The 16,886-nt window shown below is 45.5% G+C and overlaps 2 protein-coding genes across 2 annotated transcripts in view; both read right to left on the bottom strand.

Moving 5' to 3' along the window:
• LOC139375500 (LIM and calponin homology domains-containing protein 1-like) overlaps positions 1 to 2,210 on the bottom strand; it is a 78,421-nt gene extending 76,211 nt beyond the window's left edge. The window contains 1 exon segment of the mRNA XM_071117331.1: positions 1,874 to 2,210. Within this exon segment, the coding sequence (XP_070973432.1) occupies positions 1,874 to 1,972 (99 nt within the window). The 5' untranslated portion in view covers positions 1,973 to 2,210.
• A 1,464-nt stretch (positions 2,211 to 3,674) lies between these two features.
• On the bottom strand, positions 3,675 to 15,217 carry LOC139374075 (ubiquitin carboxyl-terminal hydrolase isozyme L1-like). Its single transcript, XM_071115058.1, has 9 exons — positions 15,100 to 15,217; positions 14,945 to 14,956; positions 13,179 to 13,307; positions 12,661 to 12,802; positions 11,297 to 11,382; positions 7,097 to 7,144; positions 6,911 to 6,980; positions 6,262 to 6,320; positions 3,675 to 4,250 (listed from the first exon to the last, which is right to left on the bottom strand). Exons 1-9 carry the CDS (start codon positions 15,130 to 15,132, stop codon positions 4,167 to 4,169), a joined length of 663 nt encoding a protein of 220 aa, XP_070971159.1. The 5' UTR covers positions 15,133 to 15,217; the 3' UTR covers positions 3,675 to 4,166.
• Positions 15,218 to 16,886: the final 1,669 nt, after the last annotated feature.

Raw genomic sequence — 16,886 nt, 5'->3', positions numbered from 1 at the left:
CCCCCTACAGCAATATAACATTTATAGGCTATCCCCTCAGTCCCAGGTCTCCAGTCCAGAACCCCCTATAGCAATATAACATTTATAGGCTATCCCCTCAGTCCCAGGTCTCCAGTCCAGAACCCCCTACAGCAATATAACATTTATAGGCTATCCCCTCAGTCCCAGGTCTCCAGTCCAGAACCCCCTACAGCAATATAACATTTATAGGCTATCCCCTCAGTCCCAGGTCTCCAGTCCAGAACCCCCTACAGCAATATAACATTTATAGGCTATCCCCTCAGTCCCAGGTCTAAAGTCAAGAACCTCCTACAGCAATATAACATTTATAACCCCGGTCTCTAGAACCCCCTACTGTAATATAACATTTATAACCCTGGTCTCTAGAACCACCTACTGTAATATAACATGTATAACCCCGGTCTCTAGAACCCCCTACTATAATATAACATTTATAACCCCCTACTGTAATATAACATTTATAACCCCCTACTGTAATATAACATTTATAACCCCGGTCTCTAGAACTCCCTACTATAATATACCATTTATAACCCCCTACTGTAATATAACATTTATAACCCCGGTCTCTAGAACTCCCTACTATAATATAACATTTATAACCCCCTACTGTAATATAACATTTATAACCCCCTACTGTAATATAACATTTATAACCCCCTACTGTAATATAACATTTATAACCCCCTACTGTAATATAACATTTATAACCCCCTACTGTAATATAACATTTATAACCCCCTACTGTAATATAACATTTATAATCCCCTACTGTAATATAACATTTATAGGCTATCCCCTCAGTCCCAGGTCTAAAGTCAAGAACCTCCTACAGCAATATAACATTTTTAACCCCGGTGTCTAGAACCCCCTACTGTAATATAAGATTTATAACCCCGGTCTCTAGAACCCCCTACTGTAATATAACATTTATAACCCCCTACTGTAATATAACATTTATAACCCCGGTCTCTAGAACCCCCTACTGTAATATAACATTTATAACCCCCTACTGTAATATAACATGTATAACGCCTACTGTAATATAACATTTATAACCCCCTACTGTAATATAACATTTATAACCCCCTACTGTAATATAACATTTATAACCCCCTACTGTAATATAACATTTATAACCCCCTACTGTAATATAACATTTATAACCCCCTACTGTAATATAACATTTATAACCCCCTACTGTAATATAACATTTATAACCCCCTACTGTAATATAACATTTATAACCACGGTCTCTAGAACCCCCTACTGTAATATAACATTTATAACCCCGGTCTCTAGAACCCCCTACTTTAATATAACATTTATAACCCCCTACTGTAATATAACATTTATAACCCCGGTCTCTAGAACCCCCTACTGTAATATAACATTTATAACCCCGGTCTCTAGAACCCCCTACTGTAATATATAACATTTATAACCCCCTACTGTAATATAACATTTATAACCCCTACTGTAATATAATATTTATAACCCCCTACTGTAATATAACATTTATAACCCCCTACTGTAATATAATATTTATAACCCCCTACTGTAATATAACATTTATAACCCCCTACTGTAATATAACATTTATAACCCCGGTCTCTAGAACCCCCTACTGTAATATAACATTTATAACCCCCTACTGTAATATAACATTTATAACCCCCTACTGTAATATAACATTTATAACCCCCTACTGTAATATAACATTTATAACCCCGGTCTCTAGAACCCCCTACTGTAATATAACATTTATAACCCCGGTCTCCAGAACCCCCTACTGTAATATAACATTTATAACCCCGGTAATAACCCCTGTTTATATACACAGACATCTCACCTCGATCCACTTCTGCGCCTCTCTGAATGCATGCTCGGGATGTCTCAGTTTGTCCAGGGGAACGTGAGGTTCCTCGCGCTCAGTCCCGGTGCTGGCCATCTCTGATAACGGCTTCAGTAGGCTATGGTGCGTTCGTGGGGTTTAAATATCCTTTCTCCGTTAAGAAAAGCTCGGCAATGTCGTCCCTTAATTCCTACCGGACAGCTGGGCTTGTTATTCCACCGGTTAAGGCTCACGGAGGGCCCGTATCTGTTATATCCGTTATTCTACCAGGATTCTCCGTAACTCGGCGTGAGCGTCTCCCGGTTGGGCTGTAGAGGAAAATGATCTATCGTGACTCCCCACACTGCAACACGAACCAACCTGACACTAAAAATAACCTCCAACCGGCCAGGCGCGAGACAGACGCCAAGCAGCCGGTCCTGGTGCCCGCAGGACGGGGAGGATAGAAGAATGTTGGAGGGGGGGTTCCGGCGGTGTGTGTATTTTACAAACGGTGGCGTTATAATTCCGGTCAGCTGGCGAGACAACGTGACGCTGCTGCCACCGAGCGCCAGAGAAGTAGAAAGGTCGCGTTGATTCACCGCATCTGTAACCACGGCAACGCGCTGCCGCACGGTGTCTAACCACGGCGACGCGCTGCCGCACCGCGTCTGTAACCACGGCGACGCGCTCCCAGCTCTGATCTAGACAAATTCCGTCCGACGACCACAGCGATAACTTTGGACTTCTGTTATTTAATGACATTTTTTTTCAACATGTTTTTTTTTTATTGATTTTTACAAACAGATTAATTCATATAAGTACAAATCTGTTTTCACATCAATACATGGGTTCATTATTAGGCTACTTAACATGATTTACATATTTAATAATGTCCATGGAAGTTTTTTTAGAGTCCAAATGTCTTTTTAATTCCATTTAGATGTGTTTAGAAATAATGTTCTAAAGGGTCAAAACATAGTAGGGTTCTAGGAGTAACTGCCCCCCCGGAGGTAAATCTCCCTCCTAAATTCACGTTAACACCACAAGATGTCAAATTATTTATCACAACTTGGAGATATTTCAACAAAACAGTTGTGGTAAATTGATCACATTTGACATTTTGAAGAAGTTGTAGATATATTCAACATTTATAACCCCAGTGGAATATAGAAGTACAAAAGCTTTACGATAAACAATCCACCTGTTTTGAGAGAAAAATGTCAAGAATTTGATGTAAGTAGTAATATGATCGATGAGTGTTTGGGGAAACTCGCCCCCCCCACTAGGGGATAACGCCCCCCCCCCCACTAGGGGATAACTGCCCCCCCCCCCAGTCCTCCAGATCAGAGGCAGTAGGGATGACCAGGGGTGTTCTCTGTTTAGTGAGTCCTCCAGATCAGAGGCAGTAGGGATGACCAGGGATGTTCTCTGTTTAGTGAGTCCTCCAGATCAGAGGCAGTAGGGATGACCAGGGATGTTCTCTTGACAAGAAAGGGAATTGGACACTGTCTGTCCTGCTAGGCATTCAACATGTAATGACTTTAGTCTGTCCTGCTAGGCATTCAACATGTAATGACTTTAGTCTGTCAGGGAAAATGTACGCATTTTTTTAGGAATGTAGTGAAGTGAAAGAAGTCAAATACTAAAATATTAAAGGATACTACTTTAAGTAAAATCGAACGTTTGAAATTATCAGGATGGAAAGAGAACTGAAATACCCTCCTAAAGTAGAAGGTACTTCAACATTTTACTCTGAAAAGCTACTCAAGTATAGTAATTACAGAAGTGAATGACTTTACATCACAGAGGAGTGGAGAAGTGTGTAGTTTGGTTGTTTATTGGCAGTCAGCAGCACAGGAAGATGCAGAAAGGCAAAGCACAGCCAACATTGTTGCAGTGTCATCCTAACACAGTAACAACGTCATCCTAACATCGTAGTCTGACGTAACAGCGGTTAGAAACAGAGCTGAGGAGTCAGACGGCAGGAAAACAGGAACATCTCACAGGCTGCAGATCAAACACCTCCCTACTCCCCCATGTAAGTGCACTACTTTCTCAGTGGTGATCTGACTTGAAAAAATAAATAAGACAGTACAGCAGACAGAAAGTACAGCAGTAGTGACATCAACGTGACACCAGGCTTGTGCAAACTAACATCTACGCATGTGTGCTGTGGTGTGTGTGTGTGTGGGGAGAGTGCAAACTATGTTTCCAGTACATACCGGGTGTGTGTATACACCATGGTTCACCTGTGTGTGTGTGTGTGTGTGTGTGTGTGTGTGTGTGTGTGTGTCCCTCTCCAGGGTCTCTAGGTATGACAGAGGGCCACAGCAGAGAAGCGGACCTCTCCCTCTGCTCTCTCCACAAAACCCCGACACACCCTGGCTGCATCCTGGGGAGAGAGAGAGGAGAGAGATTAAGCACTAACCGTGGCTCTGGAGCCTCTGCTAAATTAATAAAATATTTAGCAGATGTTATTGTGGGTGTGGCGAAACGCTAGACGAACAGCCCAGCTAGCACAACCCTCTGGTTAAACAGGATACACTGGGACGACGCAGTGAGCTCAATGGCAAGACATCTGACAGATGAGAATGTCTATATACTCCATTCGACGTTGTTTAGATGTCGGCCAGGCATCAACATTATATTATGACGGGAGACGTTATCCTAATGAACACATCCTCTCAACACTACATATTCCTGACTCTTTCTACAAGCTTCACCTGCATAGCGCTACAGGCCTGCTAGCTAGCCCTTTAGCTTCTCACATCTCCAGTATGGCTAAACACAGCAAGCTAGCTAGCCCTTTAGCTTCTCACATCTCCAGTATGGCTAAACACAGCAAGCTAGCTAGCCTTTTAGCTTCCCAGATCTATGTGAAATTGTCAGATTAATAATTAAAATATGCCCTGGCAAATATTCTAATACTTGCCCGTGTAAACTACAACATTATCCCAGTTCAAACATACAGCTTGAACGTATGCACTCCCACATCAGCTAGCAATAGAAGGTATGCACTCCCACATCAGCTAGCAATAGAAGGTATGCACTCCCACAACAGCTAGCAATAGGAGGTATGCACTCCCACATCAGCTAGCAATAGGAGGTATGCACTCCCACATCAGCTAGCAATAGGAGGTATGCACTCCCACAACAGCTAGCAATAGGAGGTATGCACTCCCACATCAGCTAGCAATAGGAGGTATGCACTCCCACATCAGCTAGCAATAGGAGGTATGCACTCCCACATCAGCTAGCAATAGGAGGTATGCACTCCCACATCAGCTAGCAATAGAAGGTATGCACTCCCACATCAGCTAGCAATAGAAGGTATGCACTCCCACATCAGCTAGCAATACAAGGTATGCACTCCCACATCAGCTAGCAATACAAGGTATGCACTCCCACATCAGCTAGCAATAGGAGGTATGCACTCCCACATCAGCTAGCAATAGGAGGTATGCACTCCCACATCAGCTAGCAATAGAAGGTATGCACTCCCACATCAGCTAGCAATACAAGGTATGCACTCCCACATCAGCTAGCAATACAAGGTATGCACTCCCACATCAGCTAGCAATAGGAGGTATGCACTCCCACATCAGCTAGCAATAGGAGGTATGCACTCCCACATCAGCTAGCAATAGGAGGTATGCACTCCCACATCAGCTAGCAATAGGAAGTCATGTTTTGGTCGCAGAGAAAAGCACATTGCAGCTGTTTAACCCATTTAACCCAAAACACATTTCTGGGAGGAGTCTATAAGGTTCCATTGTTTGGTTTTTATTGTTTGAACATTTGTTGAGATTATACCCATTTGCTTATCAATACAAAAATAGGCCACTGTCATGCCTAGTTTATAGATCAGATCAAGGAACCAATCAAGCGTTGCTGCCTCCTCCCTGTCCCCACGGGAGGGACGACGCGGAGCGTCCCGGCTGTCGGGGAGGGACGACGCGGAGTGTCCCAGCTGTCGGGGAGGGACGACGCGGCGCGTCCCGGCTGTCGGGGAGGGACGACGCGGAGCGTCCCGGCTGTCGGGGAGGGACGACGCGGAGCGTCCCGGCCGTCGGGAAGGGACGACGCGGAGCGTCCCAGCTGTCGGGAAGGGACGACGCGGAGTGTCCCGGCCGTCGGGGAGCCGCTACTTTTGTGAGGAAAAACACCGTGCTGCTCTGTAGGGTGATTCTTCGTAGGGAATAAAATCTGCCTTTACATAGTTTGACACGTCGGCTGGGATTAGATGAACCGAAGGTTCACATGTCCACTGGGATTAGATGAACCGAAGGTTCACATGTCCACTGGGATTAGATGAATGGAAGGTTTGACACATCTACTGGGATTAGATGAATGGAAGGTTTGACACATCTACTGGGATTAGATGAATGGGAAGAGGAACGTACCTTGATGAAGGAGTCATCCTTGGTGGTTCCATGGTTCACCGGTCCCTCCATCCTACCATCTACACAACAGAATCACAGAGAGAGAGTGTAAATACACACCTGGGGAGACGGGGCGGAAACACCGGGGAGAAGGGGCGGAAACACCGGGGAGAAGGGGCGGAAACACCGGGGAGAAGGGGCGGAAACACCGGGGAGAAGGGGCGGAAACACCGGGGAGAAGGGGAACGGAAACACCGGGGAGAAGGGGCGGAAACACCGGGGAGAAGGGGCGGAAACACCGGGGAGAAGGGGCGGAAACACCGGGGAGAAGGGGCGGAAACACCGGGGAGAAGGGGCGGAAACACCGGGGAGAAGGGGCGGAAACACCGGGGAGAAGGGGCGGAAACACCGGGGAGAAGGGGCGGAAACACCGGGGAGAAGGGGCGGAAACACCGGGGAGAAGGGGCGGAAACACCGGGGAGAAGGGGCGGAAACACCGGGGAGAAGGGGCGGAAACACCGGGGAGAAGGGGCGGAAACACCGGGGAGAAGGGGCGGAAACACCGGGGAGAAGGGGCGGAAACACCGGGGAGAAGGGGCGGAAACACCGGGGAGAAGGGGCGGAAACACCGGGGAGAAGGGGCAGGACACTGGGACTCAGCCACACTCACCCAGCTCATAAAGCTGTCCTTTCACATTGACAAAGGTGATAAAATGGAAGTTCACATTATCTGCCTCCACCTGAAAGAGAGGGTTGGAGAGAAAGAGGGTTAGAAAGAGAGGGAGGGAGAGTATAAAATATGAAATTATACATAAGTAACATCTGAGGAGGTCCTTATGTTGCATTGTGTTCTCACCCTGCACTGGCCTTGTGCTGCCACTTCATCATGAGCCTCTCTGATGGCCTGCAAGAGACAACAATATATACACATTTACACAAATATGAAGACATACAGGTATTTACATTAAACATTACATTAAACATAGTGCATGCGGAAAGAATTCAGACCCCTAGACTTTTTCCACACTTTGTTACATTCTAAAACGGATTAAATTGGTTTTTCCCCCCGTCATTAATTTACACACTATGGCCGATATTGACAAAGCAAAAAGCTTATTTACACCAGTATTCAGACCCTTTGCTATCAGACTAGAAGTGGAGCTCAGGTGTATATGGTTTCCATTGATCATCCTTAAAATGTTTCTACAACTTTGAGTCCATCTGTGGTAAATTCAATTAATTAAGCAGGAGTAGGAAAGGCCCACACCTGCCGATAAGGTCCCACAGTTTTTTCATATTTAACTAGACAGGTCTGTTAAGAACAAATTCTTATTTACAATGACAGCCTACTGGGGAACAGTGGGTTAACTGCCTTGTTCAGGGGAACAGTGGGTTAACTGCCTTGTTCAGGGGCAGAACAACAGATTTTTACCTTGTCAACTCAGGGATTCGATCCAGCAACCTTTCGGTTAAAAACCATTGATACACATGAAACTGTCGTGAAACACAGCAGTGCTGCAGTTCTTGACACAAACCGCTGCCCCGGCACCTACTGCCATTCCCCGTTCAAAGGCACTTCAACAGTCACCCTCAATGGTACACATACACAATCCATGTCTCAAGGCTTAAAAATCCTTCTTTAACCAGTCCCCTCCCTTTCATCGAGACTGACTGAAGTGGATTTAACAAGTGACATCAATAAGGGATCATAGCTTTCACTTGATCAATCTGTAATGGAAAGAGCTGTTCTTAATGTTTTGTACACTCAGTGAACATTAAAGCATATTCATAAATATATCTACACCAATACTAAAAACATATCTACATATTAAACATCTACACATATTAACCCATATAACGCATGTACATACATTACAACACCATATTGATCTGTGAAGCCATGCATCTCAGAACCCAGCAGCTCTGCTGTCCTCTAGTGGCCGAGATGAGAACTGCAGCTTCATGTCTGATGTGAGCTCAACTTGCAGAAATGGTTTGGTTTGGTTTGTCCAGCGGCAAGATTCAAAAACCCTGTGGGCCAACCTCCAAACAAACCGCCAACCCGTGGCGTAACTTCAGCAACAGAATTACACCATGACTAGAAGTTCTCATATCGCCATGAAGTTCCGCGTCTTAGCGGTCAGATGCCGTAAAACGTTGATGCTTAAAAACCTCTTAAGGATCCGCCCCCTTTTCAATTTCTGCCCAAAATGACCCAAATCTAACTGCCTGTAGCTCAGGCCCTGAAGCAAGAATATGTATATTATTGATACCATTTGAAAGGAAACCCTGACATTTGTGGAAATGTGAAATGAATGTAGGAGAAGAACACATTAGATCTGGTAAAAGATAATACATAGAAAAACATGTTTTTTTGTACCATCATCTTTGAAAGCAAGAGAAAGGCCATAATGCATTATATCAGCCCAGGCGCAATTTAGATTTTGGCCACAAGAGGGCAGCAGTGGATGTGCAACATTTTAGACTGATCCAATGAACCATTGCATTTCTGTTAAAAATGTTACATCATCAAGAGTGCCCAAATGTGCCTAATTGGTTTAATGATACATATAAGTTCATAACTGTGTTCTCTCCAAACAATAGCATGGTATTATTTCACTGTAATATCTACTGTACATTGGACAGTGCAGTTAACAAGAATTTAAGCTTTCTGCCAATATCAGGTATGTCCATGTCCTGGGAAATTCTTGTTACTTACAACCGCGTGCTAGGCGCATTAGCCTACGTTACCTTAACCGTCCCACGGGGGGCCCACTGATCCTGTAGAAGTTTTTAAACTGAAGTTTTAGTTAAAGTTGTAATATGTAACATTTTGGGCAACCGGACCAAATTCACATAGAAATGAGTTACATATCTGCCATTGTCATTGAAAGCCAGTCTAAGAAGCGGTACATCTGTTCTATGCGTGTGATTTCTATGCTTCCCGTTCTTAAGTTGTTTCCCCCAGTTTTACTTTGGGTTTTGTACGCCAGCGTCAAACAGCTGGAAATAAAATACTTTGGGTTGAAAAGACGTTTCACAGCAGTTTAGAAGGTGATTCTCTACACAATACTTGCTCGTTTTTGCACATAAACTGAAATTAGGCAAACAATTAGAATTTTAGCAACCAGGAGACGTCGGAGCGATTTCTGCATAGTGCACCTGGTTAGGGTTCAACTTCAGTTTACTCCGTGTGGTTAAATTACAGTTTGGAAAATAATTAAACAAAAACAAGTCTGGGACTGGGACTGAACCCTGGAGGACGAAAAGGAGAGTTTTAGAAAACTAGAGGACGGGCTACGGGAGAAGACGGGCTATGGGAGAAGACGGGCTACGGGAGAAGACATATTGACGGAGGACATTATGGACTGGAACTGGGGAATCTTTCCATTGAGGGGAAAACTGACAGAGATAATAAACATCATATTCAGCCTGTTTGTGATGTTCTGTCCTCTGATATGGAAAGCTTTGAAAGCCTGTTTGCAGATGGAGAGAGGTCCCAATGAATGTCCCAAGAGACTAAGGGTACATCCTATATGCCCTGGGTTATATGTGTAGGTCTACCTACATTACAGGCCTACCTACACTACAGGCCCACCATGGGTTATACGTGTAGGGTCTACCTACAATACAGGCCCACCTACACTACATGCTCACCGTGGGTTATATGTGTAGGGTCTACCTATACTACAGGCCTACCTACACTACAGGCCCACCATGGGTTATATGTGCAGGGCCTACCTACATTACAGGTCCACCATGGGTTATATGTGTAGGTCTACCTACACTACAGGCCCACCATGGGTTATATGTGTAGGTCTACCTACACTACAGGCCCACCATGGGTTACATGTGTAGGGTCTACCTACACTACAGGCCCACCATGGGTTATATGTGTAGGGTCTACCTACACTACAGGCCCACCATGGGTTATATGTGTAGGGTCTACCTACACTACAGGCCCACCATGGGTTATATGTGTAGGGTCTACCTACACTACAGGCCCACCATGGGTTATATGTGTAGGGTCTACCTACACTACAGGTCTACCTATACTACAGGCCCAACAGGATGTGGACACCTGCTCAGCGAACATCAGTCTAGCTACTTCCTGTCCCTCATGTGTCTAGCTACTTCCTGTCCCTCATGTGTCTAGCTACTTCCTGTCCCTCATGTTAGCCTTCAGACAAACATCACTCCAGAAACACCAAAACATGTTGCATTGTAAACCATTTCTCCTTCTTGCTGCAGCTCATCTTGAAATAACAGAAATGCTGTGAAAAAGTCTGTGCACGATGACATGTTAGTCATCACGGTAGCTGTGAACAGTCTAAATGTTTAGTCAGTGCCTGTTCTGTTGACATGTTAGTCGTCACGGTAACTCCTACGGCACTACCCTGGTGAACACCATCGGAGCTCCTCCCAAGCAAGGTATTTGATTGGTTTGATGTGTTGTGAGGCGTGACTTGATTTACACCGGCTTCCAACCCCTCTCGTGGATTTCTGACATGGATCTTCCCAGGTTTCCAGTTAAGGAAGCCTGGTTCACCACGAGGCCAGACGTGAGGTGTCCCCCAATAATATCTACCTTCTCCTGAAGTATGGACTCGTTCACTACAGATCTAGGATTAGTGGAGGAAGCTTTGGCTAGAGGGAGTTCCCACCTTAAAACAAGTACACACTTTGGGAGGAAGGAGTGGTAATTGGGACATAGCCAAGGTGTGGGTGTGTGTGTGTATCACTGTGAATGTGTGTTACCTGGTTGTTCTCCAGGTGTGTGTATTACTGTGTGTGTCTCGATCACTGTGAATGTGTGGGTTACCTGGTTGTTCTCCAGGTGTGTGTATTACTGTGTGTGTCTCGATCACTGTGAATGTGTGGGTTACCTGGTTGTTCTCCAGGTGTGTGTGTGTGTGTCTGTGTGTATTACTGTGCGTGTCTCGATCACTGTGAATGTGTGGGTTACCTGGTTGTTCTCTAGGTGTGTGTGTGTGTGTGTGTGTGTGTCTGTGTGTATTACTGTGCGTGTCTCGATCACTGTGAATGTGTGGGTTACCTGGTTGTTCTCCAGGTGTGTGGCTCGCTGGGCGGGGGTCATGTTAGCCGTCTCATCTAGAAACTTCTTCAGAGCAGAGTCACCATCTGGCACAGAGACAGAGCTGTTACACACTGGTCGTGTCTGAATCTGGCTTCCCTACTACTAACTAAAACTACACCCTGGTCCTGTCTGAATCTGGCTTCCCTACTACTAACTAAAACAACACCCTGGTCCTGTCTGAATCTGGCTTCACTACTACTAACTAAAACTACACACTGGTCCTGTCTGAATCTGGCTTCCCTACTACTAACTACACACTGGTCCTGTCTGAATCTGGCTTCCCTACTACTAACTACACACTGGTCCTGTCTGAATCTGGCTTCCCTACTACTAACTACACACTGGTCCTGTCTGAATCTGGCTTCCCTACTACTAACTAAAACTACACACTGGTCCTGTCTGAATCTGGCTTCCCTACTACTAACTACACACTGGTCCTGTCTGAATCTGGCTTCCCTACTACTAACTACACACTGGTCCTGTCTGAATCTGGCGTCCCTACTACTAACTACACACTGGTCCTGTCTGAATCTGGCTTCCCTACTACTAACTACACACTGGTCCTGTCTGAATCTGGCTTCCCTACTACTAACTACACACTGGTCCTGTCTGAATCTGGCTTCCCTACTACTAACTACACACTGGTCCTGTCTGAATCTGGCTTCCCTACTAACTAAAACTACACCCTGGTCCTGTCTGAATCTGGCTTCCCTACTACTAACTAAAACTACACACTGGTCCTGTCTGAATCTGGCTTCCCTACTAACTAAAACTACACACTGGTCTGTCTTCCCTACTACTAACTAAAACTACACACTGGTCCTGTCTGAAATCTGTCTTTCCCTACTACTTTGTAAAACTACATAATATTTAGAATGTAGTGTTTAGTATAAATATATTCAGTAAGCAACACATCAACATCCTACCCTCATCCACACTGAGAAGGCTTCATCTAATCAGCAATTGTGTTGGTTGATAGTCAGTCCTCGGATCTGATTATGAAAAGACTAGTCTCTTCCTCAATAGAGGAAGTGAATTCTACTAGATAAAGACCAGTCTCTTCCTCAATAGAGTTCAGTGAATTCTACTAGATGAAGACCAGTCTCTTCCTCAATAGAGGAAGTGAATTCTACTAGATAAAGACCAGTCTCTTCCTCAAGAGGAAGTGAATTATATTAGCTGTAAAGCATCCTGTCTATGACATCACTACATGTTCTAAATATCACATACTATAAACATTCTATTTTCACATACCCAATCAGCCTACTATTACGAACATCCCCCCTCCATCTTGGCTCCATGAAGGACCAGTTTCTACTCACCATACTCTATGTGGGTGGGGTTGTTGGCGACTGCGTGCAGCAGAGCCACGGTGCCACAGGAGTTGACCACAGTCTGTTTCAGGAAGTAGAGGTCAGTACCTCCCGACACCTTCCCAGCCTGCTGCTGCCGGAATGACTCGTGCTGAAACACACGCCGTTATCATCATCATCATCATCATCATCATGCTACATCAGAGTCTCTCAAACAGTCCTGGGACCCCAGGGCTGAAGTTTAGTGTCCTGGGAACCCAGGGCTGAGGTTTAGTGTCCTGGGAACCCAGGGCTGAGGTTTAGTGTCCTGGGAACCCAGGGCTGAGGTTTAGTGTCCTGGGAACCCAGGGGTTGCACATTCTGGGTTTTGCCCTAGAACTACACAAGAGATTCAAATAATCAAATCAAGCTACTAGAGCAAAAAAAACTAATGTGCATCACCTTGGGGTTCCCAGAACAGAGTTTGCTCCACATCACCGCGCTACATATTTCCAACGTAATAAAGATGCTGCTAGATCATTGGTTACCTGTTGTGTCAGGGGGAAGAGCAGCATGAGGGCGCAGCTGGGAGAAGGTACTGAAGACACTCCCTCATCCTCCAGCCCCAACACATCCACGAAGCCCCAGCTACCACACACCCCCAGTCCACTGAGCACCTGCAACACACAGTCAAACAGAACATTAACAGGAAGGTTTCCTATCAGTCTCTAGAGACCATCTAGAACACAGCTCAACACCAACAGGCTAGACTAGAACAACCAGAACACAGCTCAACACCAACAGGCTAGACTAGAACAACCAGAACACAGCTCAACACCAACAGGCTAGATTAGAACAACCAGAACACAGCTCAACACCAACAGGCTAGACTAGAACAACCAGACCATCTAGACAGTGTATCTGGAACTCACCCAGTCAATGACAACACTATACTCTGTGTATATATACAGTAGAACGTAAGCCTAAACTATCAAGTTCCTCTGCGTACACGTCACTGACAATCTGAAATGGTTCACCCTCACAGACACTGTGGTGAAGAAGGATGAAGAAATTTGGGTTGGCCCCCTAAAACCCTCAATTTTACAGATGCACAATTGAGAGCATCCTGTCGGGCTATCACCACCTGGTACGGAAACTGCAGGGCTCTCCAGAGGGTGGTGCCCAACGCATCACCGGGGGCAAACTACCTGCCCTCCAGGACACCTACACCACCCGATGTCACAGGAAGGCCAAAAAGATCATCAAGGACAACAATCACCCGAGCCATGGCCTGTTCACCCTGGTATCATCCAGAAGGTGAGGTCAGTACAGCTGCATCAAAGCTGGGACCGAGAGACTGAAAAACAGCTTCTATCAAGGCCATCAGACTTAAATAGCCATCAGTAGCAGCTACCACCCTGTTAGTCAACCCTGCACCTTAGAGGCTGCTGTCCTATATTAATGGAATCACTGGTCACTTTAATAATGTTTACATAATGCTTTGCTTATTTCATATTCTATTCTACTGTATTTTAGTCGATGCCACCCGACATTGCTCATCCTAATATTGTTATATTTATTCATGCCATTATTTTACTTTTAGCTGGGTGAATTGTTAGATATTACGGCACTGTTGGAGCTAGGAACACAAGCATTTCGCTACACCCGCAATAACTGCTAAAATGAGTATGTGACCAATAAAATGTGATTTATAGAGCAGTTAAATGTCCGTCAGGTAGAGAGGGTAGAACTCGGAGATGGTTTGGTGAGCCCGAATTGAAACTCTACACAGTAATGGACACTAAAATGTCCATGATGACTCGGCGGAACAGGCCTCACATCAATAATATTATAATCACTAACGTTACGCATATCTCCGCTGATCTAACGTCTTTATCAGAACATTATTACCGCACGGCAGTCTGTCCCAAATGAATAGCGATGAACTTCAAATCAGAGCCAGAGACAAGTTGATCTTTAGTCGCTCTCTCCCTCTCCATCCTTCCATCAGACCACACCCTGTATCCTAGACACCGGGTGGGGCACCAGGCGCAGCGTGGCAGAGATGCTACACCGGGGAGATGGACGGTAGTCTACTAGGGAGAGGCTCGATTCTAACGGCAGGTTCATCTCGTGTACCTCTGTCGCGCTGACGTTCAGATGATAATCTGATCCTAACTAGTATTTCTAACTCCAGACCGAGCCAGGTCCATAATAACCCACCTGTTGGTTATAATGTCCTGTTGTCTGGTTGTAACGTCATATACACAACTGTCATCATATCGGTTATGACTCAGCGATATTAAATACACACCTTGTTCAGCATCTGAAACACAGACAGACAAAGAGAAAAGAGACATTATTTAGACAGTGAGAGACCGTTAGAACCGAGCAGCTGCGTAATTTAAGTCTCAGTCTTATGATATACGTATTAAAACCACATTTATTATGATGATGATGATTCTCTACCTCCGGGTTGATCTCCATTGGTTGCCACTCCATCCTGTTCGGTAAAGTTCGGTCCCGTATATCGGTATGTTGTCAAATCTGCTCTGTCGCAACCAGCTGCTGTTTTGGAAGATATGATCACACCGCGACCGTCCACCCGCTTCATATGCTGCCAGTCATATTCCATTGTGCCGTTTGGCGGGGGTGGACGAGAACCGGAGAAAAAGCCAATAGATCCTCCCGTAGCCTCGCCTCGTCTGTAAACAAGACAATACATATTACAGTGAAGTATTGGAGGTGAGGCGAGAGAGAAATGTGTGTGAGGTGTTCTGTGTAGTTTTAACAAGCAGTCTACAAGGTGGACTGGTCCAAGCCCGACACAACACTGGACGCTTCAGTGGCGCAGCTGAGAGTTTGGTGGGTAATGGGCGCGTTCGAGCAGATCACTTTTGTCAGATGGTCAAGTCTTTCGTATGTTGCGTTAGGGGGGATAGAAATGGACCTGACTTGTGCCTACATCATGGCCGTGTTCGAGAGCACCAACACGACTGCCGACTGACTGATCTACAAATCACCTTGAATCATAAATGATGACTCGTTATTTGTAGATCAGTCAGTCCCAATGATACCCATGATACATTGCGTTTTTTGATCCTCTCGAACACAGCCGTTCACTGCATGAACTTTACAAAAATCATGTGATCGAAAGTCATGATGTTTTGACTGCAAAAGGTTGTAGTTGCTCTTTACCATAGAGAATGATAGAAGTCTCTAGCGGCCCAAAAGATTGTAGCTGCTCTTTATCATAGAGAATGATAAAAGCCTCTAGCGGCCCAAAATGTTGTAGTTGCTCTTTATCATAGAGAATGATAGAAGCCTCTAGCGGCCCAAAAGGTTGTATTAGCATGGGCAGCCCCATTCAGGGCTTCCCCCATTTAAATGTAGCCAATAGAGGAGGCTGGTGGGAGGAGCTATAGGAGGACGGGCTCATTGTAATGGCTGAAATGGAATTAATGGAACGGAGTCAATCAAATCAAATTGTATTAGTCACATGCGCCGAACACAACAGGTGTTGTAGACCTCACAGTGTAATGCTGACTGACCTCACAGTGTAATACTGACTGACCTCACAGTGTAATGCTGACTGACCAGCCCTTAACCAACACGTGTAGATCTCACAGTGAAATGCTGACTGACCAGCCCTTAACCAACAGGTGTAGACCTCACAGTGAAATGCTGACTGACCAGCCCTTAACCAACAGGTGTAGACCTCACAGTGAAATGCTGACTGACCAGCCCTTAACCAACAGGTGTAGACCTCATAGTGAAATGCTGACTGACCAGCCCTTAACCAACAGGTGTAGACCTCACAGTGAAATGCTGACTGACCAGCCCTTAACCAACAGGTGTAGTAGACCTCACAGTGAAATGCTGACTGCCCAGCCCTTAACCAACAGGTGTGGACCTCACAGTGAAATGCTGACTGACCAGCCCTTAACCAACAGGTGTGGACCTCACAGTGAAATGCTGACTGACCAGTCCTTAACCAACAGGTGTAGACCTCACAGTGAAATGCTGACTGACCAGCCCTTAACCAACAGGTGTGGACCTCACAGTGAAATGCTGACTGACCAGCCCTTAACCAACAAGTGTTGACCTCACAGTGAAATGCAGACTGACCAGCCCTTAACCAACAGGTGTAGACCTCACAGTGAAATGCTGACTGACCAGCCCTTAACCAACAGGTGTAGACCTCACAGTGAAATGCTGACTGACCAGTCCTTAACCAACAGGTGTAGACCTCACAG

Source organism: Oncorhynchus clarkii, chromosome 19, assembly GCF_045791955.1.
Source record: "Oncorhynchus clarkii lewisi isolate Uvic-CL-2024 chromosome 19, UVic_Ocla_1.0, whole genome shotgun sequence".
Taxonomy (NCBI): domain Eukaryota; kingdom Metazoa; phylum Chordata; class Actinopteri; order Salmoniformes; family Salmonidae; genus Oncorhynchus; species Oncorhynchus clarkii.
Note: the sequence above shows the minus strand (reverse complement) of the source record. Positions and strands in the feature narration are given on the sequence as shown.